The sequence below is a fragment of the Myxine glutinosa genome, chromosome 1, assembly GCF_964187855.1.
Source record: "Myxine glutinosa chromosome 1, kmMyxGlut1.1, whole genome shotgun sequence".
Classification (NCBI taxonomy): domain Eukaryota; kingdom Metazoa; phylum Chordata; class Myxini; order Myxiniformes; family Myxinidae; genus Myxine; species Myxine glutinosa.
This window is the reverse complement of record NC_136261.1, coordinates 3,919,414-3,933,624: the sequence shown is the minus strand read 5'-3', so window position 1 is coordinate 3,933,624 and position 14,211 is coordinate 3,919,414. Positions and strand designations below refer to the sequence as shown.

The following is a 14,211-nucleotide window of genomic DNA, read 5'->3' as shown; positions in this document are numbered from 1 at the left end:
GAAGTGTTGTCAGAGTACATCTATGTTGAAGTGTTGTCAGAATACATCTATGTTGAAGTGTCAGCATACATCCATGTTGAAGTGTTGTCAGAGTACATCTATGTTGAAGTGTCAGGGTACATCTATGTTGAAGTGTCAGGGTCCATCTATGTTGAAGTGTTGTCAGGATACATCTATGTTGAAGTGTTGTCAGGATACATCTATGTTGAAGTGTTGTCAGGATACATCTATGTTGAAGTGTTGTCAGAGTACATCTATGTTGAAGTGTTGTCAGGATACATCTATGTTGAAGTGTTGTCAGGATACATCTATGTTGAAGTGTCGTCAGGATACATCTATGTTGAAGTGTTGTCAGAGTACATCTATGTTGAAGTGTTGTCAGAGTACATCTATGTTGAAGTGTTGTCAGGATACATCTATGTTGAAGTGTTGTCAGGATACATCTATGTTGAAGTGTTGTCAGGGTACATCTATGTTGAAGTGTTGTCAGAGTACATCTATGTTGAAGTGTTGTCAGAGTACATCTATGTTGAAGTGCCAGGGTACATCTATGTTGAAGTGTTGTCAGAGTACATCTATGTTGAAGTGCCAGGGTACATCTATGTTGAAGTGTTGTCAGAGTACATCTATGTTGAAGTGTTGTCAGAGTACATCTATGTTGAAGTGTTGTCAGAGTACATCTATGTTGAAGTGTTGTCAGAATACATCTATGTTGAAGTGTCAGGGTACATCCATGTTGAAGTGTTGTCAGAGTACATCTATGTTGAAGTGTCAGAGTACATCTATGTTGAAGTGTTGTCAGAGTACATCTATGTTGAAGTGTTGTCAGAGTACATCTATGTTGAAGTGTTGTCAGAATACATCTATGTTGAAGTGCCAGGGTACATCCATGTTGAAGTGTTGTCAGAGTACATCTATGTTGAAGTGTCAGGGTACATTTATGTTGAAGTGTCAGGGTCCATCTATGTTGAAGTGTCAGGGTACATCTATGTTGAAGTGTCAGGGTACATCTATGTTGAAGTGTCAGGGTCCATCTATGTTGAAGTGCCAGGGTACATCTATGTTGAAGTGTCAGGGTCCATCTATGTTGAAGTGTCAGGGTACATATATGTTGAAGTGTCAGGGTCCATCTATGTTGAAGTGCCAGGGTACATCTATGCCAATCTAGATTTCCCACTTTGGTCACTAAACCTCTGAATGTCCAACTCCGCACGTCCTTCCTTGTCCTGCAAATCGCCCAGTTTAAGTTCTAGTTCTGCTCGGTCTACTCTTGTAAATCCTGAAAAGTTGATTGCGAAGTGTCTCCTTCAAGAAGTTTCAACACAAATAATAAAGTCGCATTTTCCTTTCTGAATTCCTGAATTCCCCCGGCCAAGGCTTCTTGCATTCTCAGTATCACGTTTTCTTAGGTTCTCGGTTTAGGGTCATGGTTTGTTTCCATGATGGGTCAATGAATGGAACCCGTCTCCATGTCTCTCTCAGACGATGCTAGTTTTCACTCAAATTGAGAGCACGTCTTCTAAAAGCAAGTGAGCTGTGTTTGCCTTTCCTTGCAGCTTTCTCTTAACACCATTTAAATGTGAGGTGATGTCCACCATGAAGTGACCGCTGTAGCCACTGAGGATCTGGAAGTTCTGCATATTCACAGCCCTTTTGCCCCATAAACACCTTCTTTTCTTTCAGACAGGATGCCAAACGCGCACGCACTCTTCCCCTGGAAAGCCACCGCACCTTGATGTGTAGAAGAACGTCTGAATATTGACAGTTGACCTCTTCAAGAAGTTCACAGAAGAGCCGGTGGTTCAACCCTTTTCCCATTATTTTGTTGACTGGTTGTTTGGCCAGGGTCATCACCTTCCGTGGTCTCTGGTGGAGACGTTTGTGCACGGAATGCTTCCTGATCCATTATGCAGTGAAACAATAGGAAATTATGATCCAGTGTCTTTTGCAAGAGAGTACCAAACGCCTTGTGTGGAAACAAATCTCAAGAATGGAGTGAAAAGCTCAAGAATAAAAGTGAATCTGGAAACAGTCGATCGTGATGGCGAAGGGTGCTGGTCATCGTGATGTTCTTGCCAAGCTCTCTGCCCGTGGCATAGAAGGCCTTCATTCCTGGATTTCTGACTTTCCTCAAATCGTGCAGTCAACATTGTTGCTATCCATGGGGTCCTCCTCATTCCTCTCCCTTAATAATAATAATAATAATAATAATAATAATAATAATAATAATAATAATAATAATACATTTATTTTGTGTAGCGCTTTTCAAGAAACCCAAAGACGCTTTGACATAGTACGTAAAACAAAGACAAAAAAGACAAAAATACATAATTAAATAACCAGACAGAAAGGAAGGAGAAGGAGAAGAGACGGTCAGGGGTTGAATGCGGTGTTGAACAGGTGAGTCTTGAGTGATGATTTGAATGTGGTGAGTGAGGAGGAGTCTCTGATGGTTTGAGGTAGTGAGTTCCAGAGTGTGGGAGCAGTGATGGAGAAAGCCCTGTCCCCCCAGGATCTGAGTTTGGTCCGGATGGGGGGGGGGGGGGGGACAGGAGGTTGGCAGCAGCAGAGCGGAGGGTGCGGGTGGGAGTGTGTCAGGTCAGTCAGGTAGGATGGGGCCAGGTTATGAAGGGCTTTGTAGGTCAGGAGGAGGATTTTGTACTGGATTCTGTGGGAGATGGGGAGCCAGTGTAGCTTGTGAAGGACGGGGGTGATGTGGTCCCGGGCCCAGGAGTGGGTGAGTAGACGGGCAGCGGAGTTCTGAATGTATTGAAGTTTGTTGATGATATTTGAGGGTGAACCATAGAGGAGGCTGTTGCAGTAGTCCAGACGGGAAGTGATGAAGGCGTGGATGAGGGTTTCTGCAGCCGTGGAGGAGAGGGATGGACGGAGACGGGCGATGCTTTTCAGATGAAAGAAGGCTGTCTTGGTGATCTGTTTAGTGTGTTTGCCAAAGGAGAGGGTTTGGTCAAAGATGATGCCAAGATTCCGGATGTGCGGGGAGGTGGATACTGGGATACCGTCGATGTTGAGGGTGAAGTTGTGGGTGGATTTGGGGAGCGTTTTTGGTCCAATAATGATTATTTCGGATTTATCATAGTTAAGTTTGAGGAAGTTGATTTGAAGCCAGGATTTTATTTCTGTAATGCAGTTTGTCAGGATAGAGTGGGTGACGGTGGAAATTGACTTGGCGGAGATGAAAAGCTGGATGTCATCGGCAAATCAGTGGAATTGGAGACCATGACGACGGATTAAGTGACCAAGGGGGAACAGGTACAGGATGAAGAGGAGGGGACCGAGAACTGAACCTTGGGGGACACCTTGGGGGAGGGGAGCGGTGGGGGATTTGCAGTTATTGATGGAGATGAACTGGTGCCTGTCGGAGAGGTATGAATTGATCCAAGAAAGGGCAGTGCCAGTGATGTTAAAGGTGGTTTCAAGTCGGGTAAGGAGGATGATGTGATTGATGGTGTCAAAGGCGGCGCTGAGGTCGAGAAGGATGAGAATGTTGAGGTTACCGGCGTCGGAGGAGAGGAGAAGGTCGTTGGTGATTTTGAGGAGTGCAGTTTCCATACTGTGGTTGAGGCGGAATCCGGATTGGAATGTTTCATACAGGTTATTGGCAGAGAGGTGATGTTTGAGTTGAGTGGCTACAGTGCGTTCCAAAACTTTTGACAGAAAGGATAGGTTGGAGATGGGTCTGAAGTTATTTGGGGTGTCAGGGTTGAGTCCAGGTTTTTTCAGAATGGGGGTGACTGCAGCGATTTTGAGGGATGGTGGGACGATGCCAGTAGACAGGGAGGAGTTTATCGTTGCAGTGATAAGTGGAGAGAGAGCAGGAAGGCAAGCCTTAACAAAGCTGGAGGGGATGGGGTCCAGAGTGCAGGTGGCAGTTTTCATTCCTGTGAGGAGTTCAGAGAGGTCAGTAGGGGAGACTGGGGAAAACTGAGATAGGGGTTGGCAGGATAAGGGGGGGCAGATGGTTTGAGGGGGAGCGGGTGCGGTGGTGGTTAAGCTGCTGTAGATGTTGTCTATCTTGCTTTGGAAGAATGAAAGGAAAGAAATACAGTTGTCGACTGTGAATGACTGGGTGGTGGTATCCAGGGGGCTGAGGAGTTTGTTTATTGTGGAGAAGAGTGCTTTTGGGTTTCCGGAGCCAGAGTGGATTATTTGAGAGTAGTAGGTGGAGCGGTCGCGGGAGAGGGCATCTTTGTAGTGCTGCAGGTGGTCTTTGTAGGCTTGGGAGTGGATTGTGAGACCTGTTTTATTACGGAGTCTTTCAAGTTGGCGGGCACGGGTTTTCATCAGGCGGAGTTCAGGGGTAAACCAGGGAGCAGAATGGGTGAAGGAAACTGTTTTGGTTTTTATAGGCGCAAGCTGGTCGAGGCAGGAGGAGAGAGTGTGGTTGTAGTCGTCAGTGAGGTCAGGGGGGCTGTGCAAATCAACGAAGGGAGAGGTGGATATTTTTTCGGAGAGGTAAGATGAGAATGAGGTAGGTGAAAGAGAGTTTAGCTTACGGAAGTTGATTATGCGTTTTTGCCTTGGTGCTGGGGTGGGGATGTTGATGGTCATAGTGATGGCTAAGTGATCGGAGAGGGTGAGGTCAGAGCCAGAGAGATGGTGTAGATTTAGTCCAATAGAACAGACAAGGTCCAGAATGTGACCACAGTTATGGGTGGGAAAGTTGACATGTTGAGTAAGGTTAAAGCAATTAAGAATATCAATGAAGTCAGCGGTTATTGTGGAGTCAGTGGAGTCCATGTGGATATTGAAATCACCGAGGAGGAGGGTTGAGGGGGAGAAGGAACAGAGCTGGGTCAGAAAGTAAGAGAAGTCAGACAGGAATTATGGGTGTGGTTTGAGAGGGTGGTAGACAACTGCCATGACTGACTGTGTGTGACCAGAAAGTTTAAAAGCCAGGTGTTCAAATGATGGAGCAGATGAGATGGAGATGAGGCTGGTCTTGATGTCCTGTCGGTGTATTACAGCAATTCCACCACCTCGGCCCTCCGAGCGTGGTTTATTGATGTATGAGTAACCTTTGGGTGTAGTGAGGTTGAGTGAGAGGTAGTCCAGAGGTTGTTGCCAGGTTTCAGTCAGACAGAGAAAGTCCAGTTTATTGTCCAGAATGAAGTCGTTCAGGATGTGGCTTTTATTGTTGAGGGACCGGGTATTGAACAGAGTAAGCTTCATATTGCTTTGTATGGTGTGGATGGACCTGGGTGATGTTACCAGGGCTTGCAGACAGGGGGCGCATTCGTGTATGTTGTTGTGATGACGTAATCGACGGGTGAGAGTGCGCTCAGCTGACCAGAGTGAGGGGATGGAGTGACCTGTCTGGGAGTAAACAAACTTGCGACCGAAGCCTCTATGGATGTATCTGGGTCGCCATAGGAGTCCGTGGTTTTTGATGACAGAGATGCATGGCGGAGTGGAGTTGATAAGAGATGTTAAGTGGAGTTAATAAGATGGAGTTCCTCCCCCAAGGCAGTGTTTTGGGCCCAGTCCTCTTCCTCATCTATATTAATGACCTTTCCGTTGCTCTGGAAACCCGTCTCTTCCTTTTTACAGACATCCCATATTGCGTCATCCAGTACTTCATCCCTCTGCTAAGCAGACAGTAGCTGCGTCTCTCAGTTGAGGTCGTCACCAGCCCCGTGAAGTGAAGAGGTTGACCACGTGATGCGTGAGCACCCCAGCCAACATGCTCACAATGCGATGCCATTTTCCTCATCTGCAATGGATGCTTTTGATTTATTTATTTATTCATTTACCTCTCCCTGCAATTTTAATTTCACATTTTGCATTCCCTGCACAACGAAGGCTGGAAAGGGTGGAAATGCGAATGGTTCGGTGGATGTGCGGAGTATCGTTGAGAGAGAGAGGAAGACAAATGATGAATTGCGAAAGCTGATGGGAATAGAGCCTGTGATTGATGCTGTGAAGAGGAACAGGTTGAGATGGTTTGGTCATGTGTTGAGGAAGGATGAAAGTGACTGGTTGAGAAGAGTGATGGAAATGAATGTAGAAGGAAGTAGAGGACGGGGAAGACCGAGAAAGACTTGGCTAAAGATGGTGGAAGAAGAAATGCGGGCAAGGGGGTTAACAAGGAGAGATGCAGAAAATAGGGCAAAATGGAGAAGATTGTCATGGGGACCACAAGGCTAACCCCTGCTCTAGCAGGGAAAATGGCCTTAAAATGCATGTTGTTGTTGTTGTATTTTGCATTCCCTCCTTCCAGTTTATCCCTCTGCTCGTATTAAGATCCATGACAAGAGGGGCAGCTAGATTATTACGTATTCACTGGTTCTGCATCACACAATGGTTAATCACTTACATCTAGGTATGAGGCGTTCATCAACATAAAGCAAGAGCTGTTGAAGGATGTTTATACTGTTGTGGGGACACAGCTGCCAAGTGGCCGGGATGCACCGAGCCGGATTAACGGCCTATTTGCTCCTCCATATTGAGGCCGGATTAACGGCCTCAATATGGAACACCCACAGCCCATCGGACACAGCACTGGAATTCTCTCCACGCTGAGGTCCCGATTAAAAAATGGAGGTGCGAGCCGTCACCTCGCCCAGCCGGAGAGTGAATTTAACAGAGCGTTACGTATCCAAATGAATATCCTCTCCGGGATTTATAACTGAATCGGCTATTCTGAAATCGGTGATCTATGGTCGTCCGAACAAATACAAAGAGATCCAGTCAATTCAAGGTGCATGTATTTAAATAGAATGGGAGAGTAAAATAAAAGAGATGCAAATGATTAATATACAGGAGGTAACAAACTCCATGAACGACGAGAAGAACAAACAAATCAGTAATTGAAGAAATTAGACCTCCATGTCCATTGGAGGTGCTGATGATAAAACATAAACTATCATACTTTGGACATGTCATGTGTGCAGAAACGGCGAGTCTGGAGAAGTCAGCCATGCTGGGTATGATTGAGGGAAGATGAGGAAGAAGCAGACTTGAATGTGCTGGATGGGTGTGGTAAAGGATGCGGTGGAGTTTCGGGAATCAGTGCAGGATAGGGATGTTTGGAGAAACCTGATCATGAATGTCACCAAAAGTCAGACATGACTTGACGGAACTGGATGACAAGATGAATAAGTTATAATAAGTGAAATATGCGCCCGGAGGAATCAAACGGACAGGAACCTTAATTATCTACCTGAAGGCCTCAATCATATGACACAGAGGACAAGAGTGGAGAGGACAAAGGACGAACGGAATACATTTATGAGGCCTGTTTGGGCACTAGAAGTACACTGACGTTTGTGCTCCTGGGGTGGATCGATGCGGGAGGTACGGAAGGTGGACAGGAACGCCAGGGAGTGCCGAGGCAATGGCGCCACAGTCCCTTAAGACGCAGCAGCTCAACCGTGGTCATGCAGGTTGGTGTGGCACAGTACAAAGTGCGGCTCGGGGGGGTATGGAACGAGGGTCAGGAGATTGCATCCGTGTCTCTTGCATTCGATTCTCCTTTCTGCTGGTCCGCTTCTATCGTCCAAGTGCCCTCGGAGCTTTTTATTAGCTCTCCTTCCACCCCACCCTCTGACGTCAATAGGCCTTGCCCGCTCAAAGATCATTGGCCGTTCAGGTGTCACGAAAGCTAAACCCCACCTAAAAGCTCTCAGCTTGTCCAGAACATTCCACGTATTCCCAAAGCGCACCTGAACTCCTGCTCTAATCTGCTTGTAAGGCCCCGATCTTTTCAAAGAACATAAAGGACAGATGACAAGGAATAAAACGATAAGGATTATGGAATAGCAGTTTTACACACAGACATCGCAAAGGGAAATGACATTTCTATCTCAACGATTAACAGCAACACATTTCTGGTCACAGGGTGGTTTAACTTCACACCTATTATAAAATGTAAATTAATGACATAACTGCTCTAATCTATGTATTTTACCCTCTTGAAAAAGTCATTTCCACAACAATACCTTGGGTACATCTTCAAAAGGAGGTGTCGGAGTTTATCCTTTGCCTCCAAAGTGTTTTGCGGAGGTGGGAAAACAGAGCTGCCGGCCTTGTCCAATCGCGAGCACAAGCTCTGCAATTTCATCAGAAGCCCAGGACCGTGTGTGTCACCAACATGGAGCCAACAAACCCCTCCAGGAAAGCAATCTGTCAAACACAAAGGGAGAAAAACATTCTCAACAAAGATGTGAACAAGGATAAACTCAAACACACCTTGTGGAAAAGTGGACCACCTGTTTAACCACAGGAAGGATATCTGTGTTGAGATGATGAAATGTCTACCTCCAAGGAGGGGACCATCTCGGATTGCTTCTGCAGCAAGAACAGACTTGCCGCAACCCGCCATGCCGTGCAACACCACCCAGCCGGGTTTATTCTGCAGGCGACGGAGCTGAGATCGGAGGCCTTTCTCGGCCTCATGGCGCGACACAAACACAACGGGTCGTGGAGGTACACCGCCCTCCCACAGCACCGCATCTGTCAAGGCAGTGACATAAAGGACAGAGATCTTTATCACCAAGGTACATTGACACATTAACACCAATCCTGGACACAGGCATTAGGGTGCTTTTTGAAAAAGGAAAAATACAGGAAGTAGTGAGAGGAAGGAAATTTATGTTAATTGTGGAAGCGAGAAACAGCTAAAAATATACAACAGCCCTCGATCCAGGATTACCACACGCCATCGATCCAGGATTACCACATGCCATTGATCCAAGATTACCACACGTCATTGATCCAGGATTACCACACGTCCCCCGATACAGGATTACCGCATGCCTTCGATCCAGGATTACCGCATGCCCTCGATCCAGGATTACCACATGCCCTCAAATCCAGGATTACCACATGCCATTGATCCAGGATTACAGCATGCCCTCGATCCAGGATTACCGCATGCCCTCGATCCAGGATTACCACACGTCCCCCGATACAGGATTACCGCATGCCCTCGATCCAGGATTACCGCATGCCCTCGATCCAGGATGACTACACGTCCCTCGATCCAGGATTACCGCATGCCCTCGATCCAGGATTACCACACGTCATCGTCCAGGATTACCACACGTCCCCCGATACAGGATTACCGCATGCCCTCGATCCAGGATTACCGCATGCCCTCAATCCAGGATTACCACACGCCATTGATCCAGGATTACCGCACGCCCTCGATCCAGGATTACCGCATGCCCTCAATCCAGGATTACCACACGCCATTGATCCAGGATTACCGCACACCCTCGATCCAGGCTTACAGCATCCCCTTAACTCTTTTATTAGCCCCATTGGAATTGGTCTAAAACGGGGGCTTATGGATTGGGTCTCATCAACCCGTCCGTCCGTGCGTGCGTGAGTACTCTAAAACCATATCTCAGAGATGAATGGACCGATTTTGTTCATACTTGGCACAAAGACAATACATGACAGTAAACATATGTACATCATTTTTCTTTCGTGATCAGATCCAAGATGGCCGTCTGGTGACCATTTTAGTTGTAAACAATAATGGCACTCAGCAGAGCGCATACCTCTGCCAGGCTGAACAGTTTGTTTTGTATCCCACTGATAGGCCGGATCTGGATTCGGACCTGAACCAAAATCTAATTGGCTTGTTCTTGTCACCAAACCAACTCGTCCACCAAGTCTTGTGCAAATCCGTCCATAACTTTTTGAGATATCCTGCTATGTATCGTTTTTGGCCCGATCTCCAATGGTGAAGAATCACTTTAAAAATTCTGATGGCCGTTTCCGAATCCGGATCTTCACCAAAATCTAATCATTTCGTCCTTGCCACATACACTACCTCTCTGCCAAATTTAGTCCGAATCCGTCCACAACGTTTTGAGATATCTTATTCACATACAGACAAACAGACAGACAGACAGACAGACAAACAAACTAGAAATCGGTCAGAGACCAGGGACTTGCCGGAATGTACTTTTTTATCGGCCATTTTGGTTCAAAATGGCGGGAAATCTATACGTGTACATACGCTAAGCAATGGAAGGTAACTGAGTAAGTGTATGCATATCTCTTGTCCTTTTAGAGTTATAGTGGTTTGAAATATATTTTAAATGAAAACTCGACCCCCCTGATTTCACGTTTTGGGTGACCTTGAGCTTGACCTTGGGCCTAGAGAGTTAAAAATTGGGCACAGTCTATTCCAGGGCAAGGCAAATATGTGTGTAAAGTATGGCGATGCCATGTGCAACGATGTAGATGTAGTACTGCGCACAGACAGACAGACAGATGAAAAATTGGTCAGAGACCGAGGACTTGCCGGAATGTACTTTTTTTATCGGCCATTTTGGATCAAGTTTTTCGGTTTTTGCAAGATGGCGGCCAAACCACGTGACTGATGACATCATCATTATACGTTTTCTAAACTAATTTATTCCGAGATTATGCTCAAGAAATTTCATCTTGATCGGATGAAGTTTTGTACTTGTCGAATTATGTCATAATGGAGGCACCAATGACATCATCATTAACATATTTTATTCCCCATGTAGAGTTCTTTACAATGAGCCATGTCTCATTTTTTTCTATTCAGCACTTTTGGACATATAGAGGGCAAAGTTTTTTGATTTTTCAAATATGGCGGCCGAATCACGTGACCGATGACGTCATCATTATTATTTTTTCTCCACCAGTTTATGCCGACATGGCGCTCAATAAATTCCATCTTGATCGGATGAAGTTTTGTGCTTGTCGAATTATCGAATTATGACGTCATAATGGAGGCCTTGGGCCGAGAGAGTTAAAAATTGGGCACAGTATATTCCAGGTCAAGACACATGTGTGTAAAGTATGGCGATTCTATGTGCAACGGTGTAGACATAGTACTGCACACAAACAGACAGGCAAACAGACAAACCAACCAATACTTGCCGAAATCTTTTCCAGCAAGTAATGAAAAATTGGTCAGAGACCGAGGACTTGCCGGAATGTACTTTTTTTTAAATCGGCTATTTTGGACAAATATGGAGGCTGAACCATGTGACCGATGATGCCATCATTATTTGTTTTCTAAACTAATTTATTCCTAGATTATGCTCAAGAAATTTCATCTTGATCGGATGAAGTTTTGTACCTGTCGAATTATGACGTCATAATGGAGGCACCGATGACATCGTCATTAACATATTTTATTCCCCATGGAGAGTTCTTTACAATGAGCCATGTCTCAATTCTTTCTATTCAGCACTTTTGGAGATATAGAGGTGCAAAGTTTTTCGGTTTTTCCAAGATGGCGGCCGAAACACGTGACCGATGACGTCATCATTTATTTATTTTTCTCCACCAGTTTGTGCCGACATGGCGCTCAAGAAATTGCATCTTGATTGGATGAAGTTTTGGACTTGTCGAATTATCGAATTATGACGTCATAATGGCGGCCTTGGGCTTAGAGAGTTAAAAATTGGGCACAGTCTATTCCAGGGCAAGACAAATATGTGTGTAAAGTATAGCGATTCTATGTGCAACGGTGTAGACGAAGTACTGCGCACAAACAGACAGACAGACAGACAGACAGACCAACCAACCAACATACTTGCCGGAATCTTTTCCGGCAAGTAATAACAAATGCAACCAACCAATATACTTGAAAAATCTTCGATTTTGCAAGTAACAAACAGACAGGGGTGAAAACATAACCTCCATCCACCTTCGGTGGCAGAGGTAAAGACCCGATATTGAACACGTCCTCAAAGATATATCGGACATGCTTTTACTGATCTTGTTCAATGCTTGCACAAGGATAATGAATGATGGGTTACATATGCCATTTATTTTTTTTGAGATCAGATCCGAGATGGCTGACTGGTGGCCATTTTAGTTGTAAACAATAATGGCACTCAGCAGAGCGCATACCTCTGCCAGGCTGAACAGTTTATGTTTTGTATCCCACTGATAGGCCGGATCTGGATTCGGACCTGAACCAAAATCTAATTGGCTTGTTCTTGTCACCAAACCAACTCGTCCACCAAGTCTTGTGCAAATCCGTCCATAACTTTTTGAGATATCCTGCTATGTATCGATTTTGGCCCGATCTCCAATGGTGAAGAATCACTTTAAAAATTCTACTGGCCGTTTCCGAATCTGGATCTTCACCAAAATCTAATCATTTCGTCCTTGCCACATACACTACCTCTCTGCCAAATTTAGTCCGAATCCGTCCACAACGTTTTGAAATATCTTATTCACATACAGACAAACAGACAGACAGACAGACAGACAAAAAAACTAGAAATCGGTCAGAGACCGGGGACTTGCCGGAATGTACTTTTTTATCGGCCATTTTGATTCAAAATGGCGGGAAATCTATACATGTACATACGCTAAGCAATGGAAGGTAACTAAGTGTATGCATATCTCTTGTCCTTTCAGAGTTATAGTGGTTTGAAATATATTTTCAATGAAAACTTGGCCCACTCACCTTTGACCCCAAAAAATAATTAAAACTAAGCATTTTTGACCATTTCATGCCACATGTTATTTTTCGGGAATTGAATAATGAACATTTTGGTGTTGGTTAGAAGGGAATCGGATCATGTTTAACAGAGTTATTAGTAAAAAAAACAATTTTTGACCGTGAGTTTGACCTTTCAAGGTCAATCAAGGTCAAAGGTCATGGTGCCAAATGAAATGTCGTATGTGACTTCCTATATGTCAGTAACAGTAAATGTATGCATATCTCTTGTACTTTTAGAGTTATAGTGGTTTGAAATATATTTTAAATGAAAACTCGACCCCCTGATTTCACGTTTTGGGTGACCTTGAGCTTGACCTTGGGCCTAGAGAGTTAAAAATTGGGCACAGCCTATTCCAGGGCAAGGCAAATATGTGTGTAAAGTATGGCGATGCCATGTGCAATGATGTAGATGTAGTACTGCGCACAGACAGACAGACAGATGAAAAATTGGTCAGAGACCGAGGACTTGCCGGAATGTACTTTTTTTTATCGGCCATTTTGGATCAAGTCTTTCGGTTTTTCCAAGATGGCGGCCAAACCACGTGACCGATGACATCATCATTATTCGTTTTCTAAACTAATTTATTCCGAGGTTATGCTCAAGAAATTTCTTCTTGATCGGATGAAGTTTTGTGCTTGTCGAATTATCGAATTATGACGTCATAATGGAGGCCTTGGGCCGAGAGAGTTAAAAATTGGGCACAGTATATTCCAGGTCAAGACACATATGTGTGTAAAGTATGGCGATTCTATGTGCAACGGTGTAGACGTAGTACTGCACACAAACAGACAGGCAAACAGGCAAACCAACCAATCAACATACTTGCCGGAATCTTTTCCAGCAAGTAATGAAAAATTGGTCAGAGACCGAGGACTTGCCAGAATGTACTTTTTTTTTAATCGGCTATTTTGGACAAATATGGAGGCTGAACCACGTGACCGATGATGTCATCATTATTTGTTTTCTATACTAATTTATTCCTAGATTATGCTCAAGAAATTTCATCTTGATCGGATGAAGTTTTGTACCTGTCGAATTATGACGTCATAATGGAGGCACCGATGACATAGTCATTAACATATTTTATTCCCCATGGAGAGTTATTTACAATGAGCCATGTCTCAATTCTTTCTATTCAGCACTTTTGGAGATATAGAGGTGCAAAGTTTTTCGGTTTTTCCAAGATGGCGGCCGAAACACGTGACCGATGACGTCATCATTTAGTAATTTTTCTCCACCAGTTTGTGCCGACATGGCGCTCAAGAAATTGCATCTTGATTGGATGAAGTTTTGCACTTGTCGAATTATCGATTTATGACGTCATAATGGCGGCCTTGGGCTTAGAGAGTTAAAAATTGGGCAGTCTATTCCAGGGCAAGACAAATATGTGTGTAAAGTATAGCGATTCTATGTGCAACGGTGTAGACGAAGTACTGCGCACAAACAGACAGACAGACAAACCAACCAACCAACATACTTGCCGGAATCTTTTCCGGCAAGTAATAACAAACGCAACCGACTAATATACTTGAAAAATCTTCGATTTTGCAAGTAACAAACAGACAGGGGTGAAAACATAACCTCCATCCACCTTCGGTGGCAGAGGTAAAGACCCGATATTGAACACGTCCTCAAAGATATATCGGACATGCTTTTACTGATCTTGTTCAATGCTTGCACAAGGATAATGAATGATGGGTTACATATGCCATTTATTTTTTTTGAGATCAGATCCGAG

The 14,211-nt window shown here is 44.6% G+C and overlaps 1 protein-coding gene across 3 annotated transcripts in view; it reads right to left on the bottom strand.

Annotated features, from left to right (window-relative positions):
• APAF1 (apoptotic peptidase activating factor 1) overlaps positions 1-14,211 on the bottom strand; it is a 144,448-nt gene that overhangs the window by 104,540 nt on the left and 25,697 nt on the right. For all 3 annotated transcript variants that reach the window (XM_068106327.2, XM_068106345.2, XM_068106335.2), the window contains exons 4-5: positions 8,281-8,475; positions 7,962-8,145 (exon numbers count right to left, since the gene is read on the bottom strand). In XM_068106327.2, the coding sequence (XP_067962428.2) occupies positions 7,962-8,145; positions 8,281-8,475 (379 nt within the window). The remainder of the gene's footprint in view (positions 1-7,961; positions 8,146-8,280; positions 8,476-14,211) is intronic.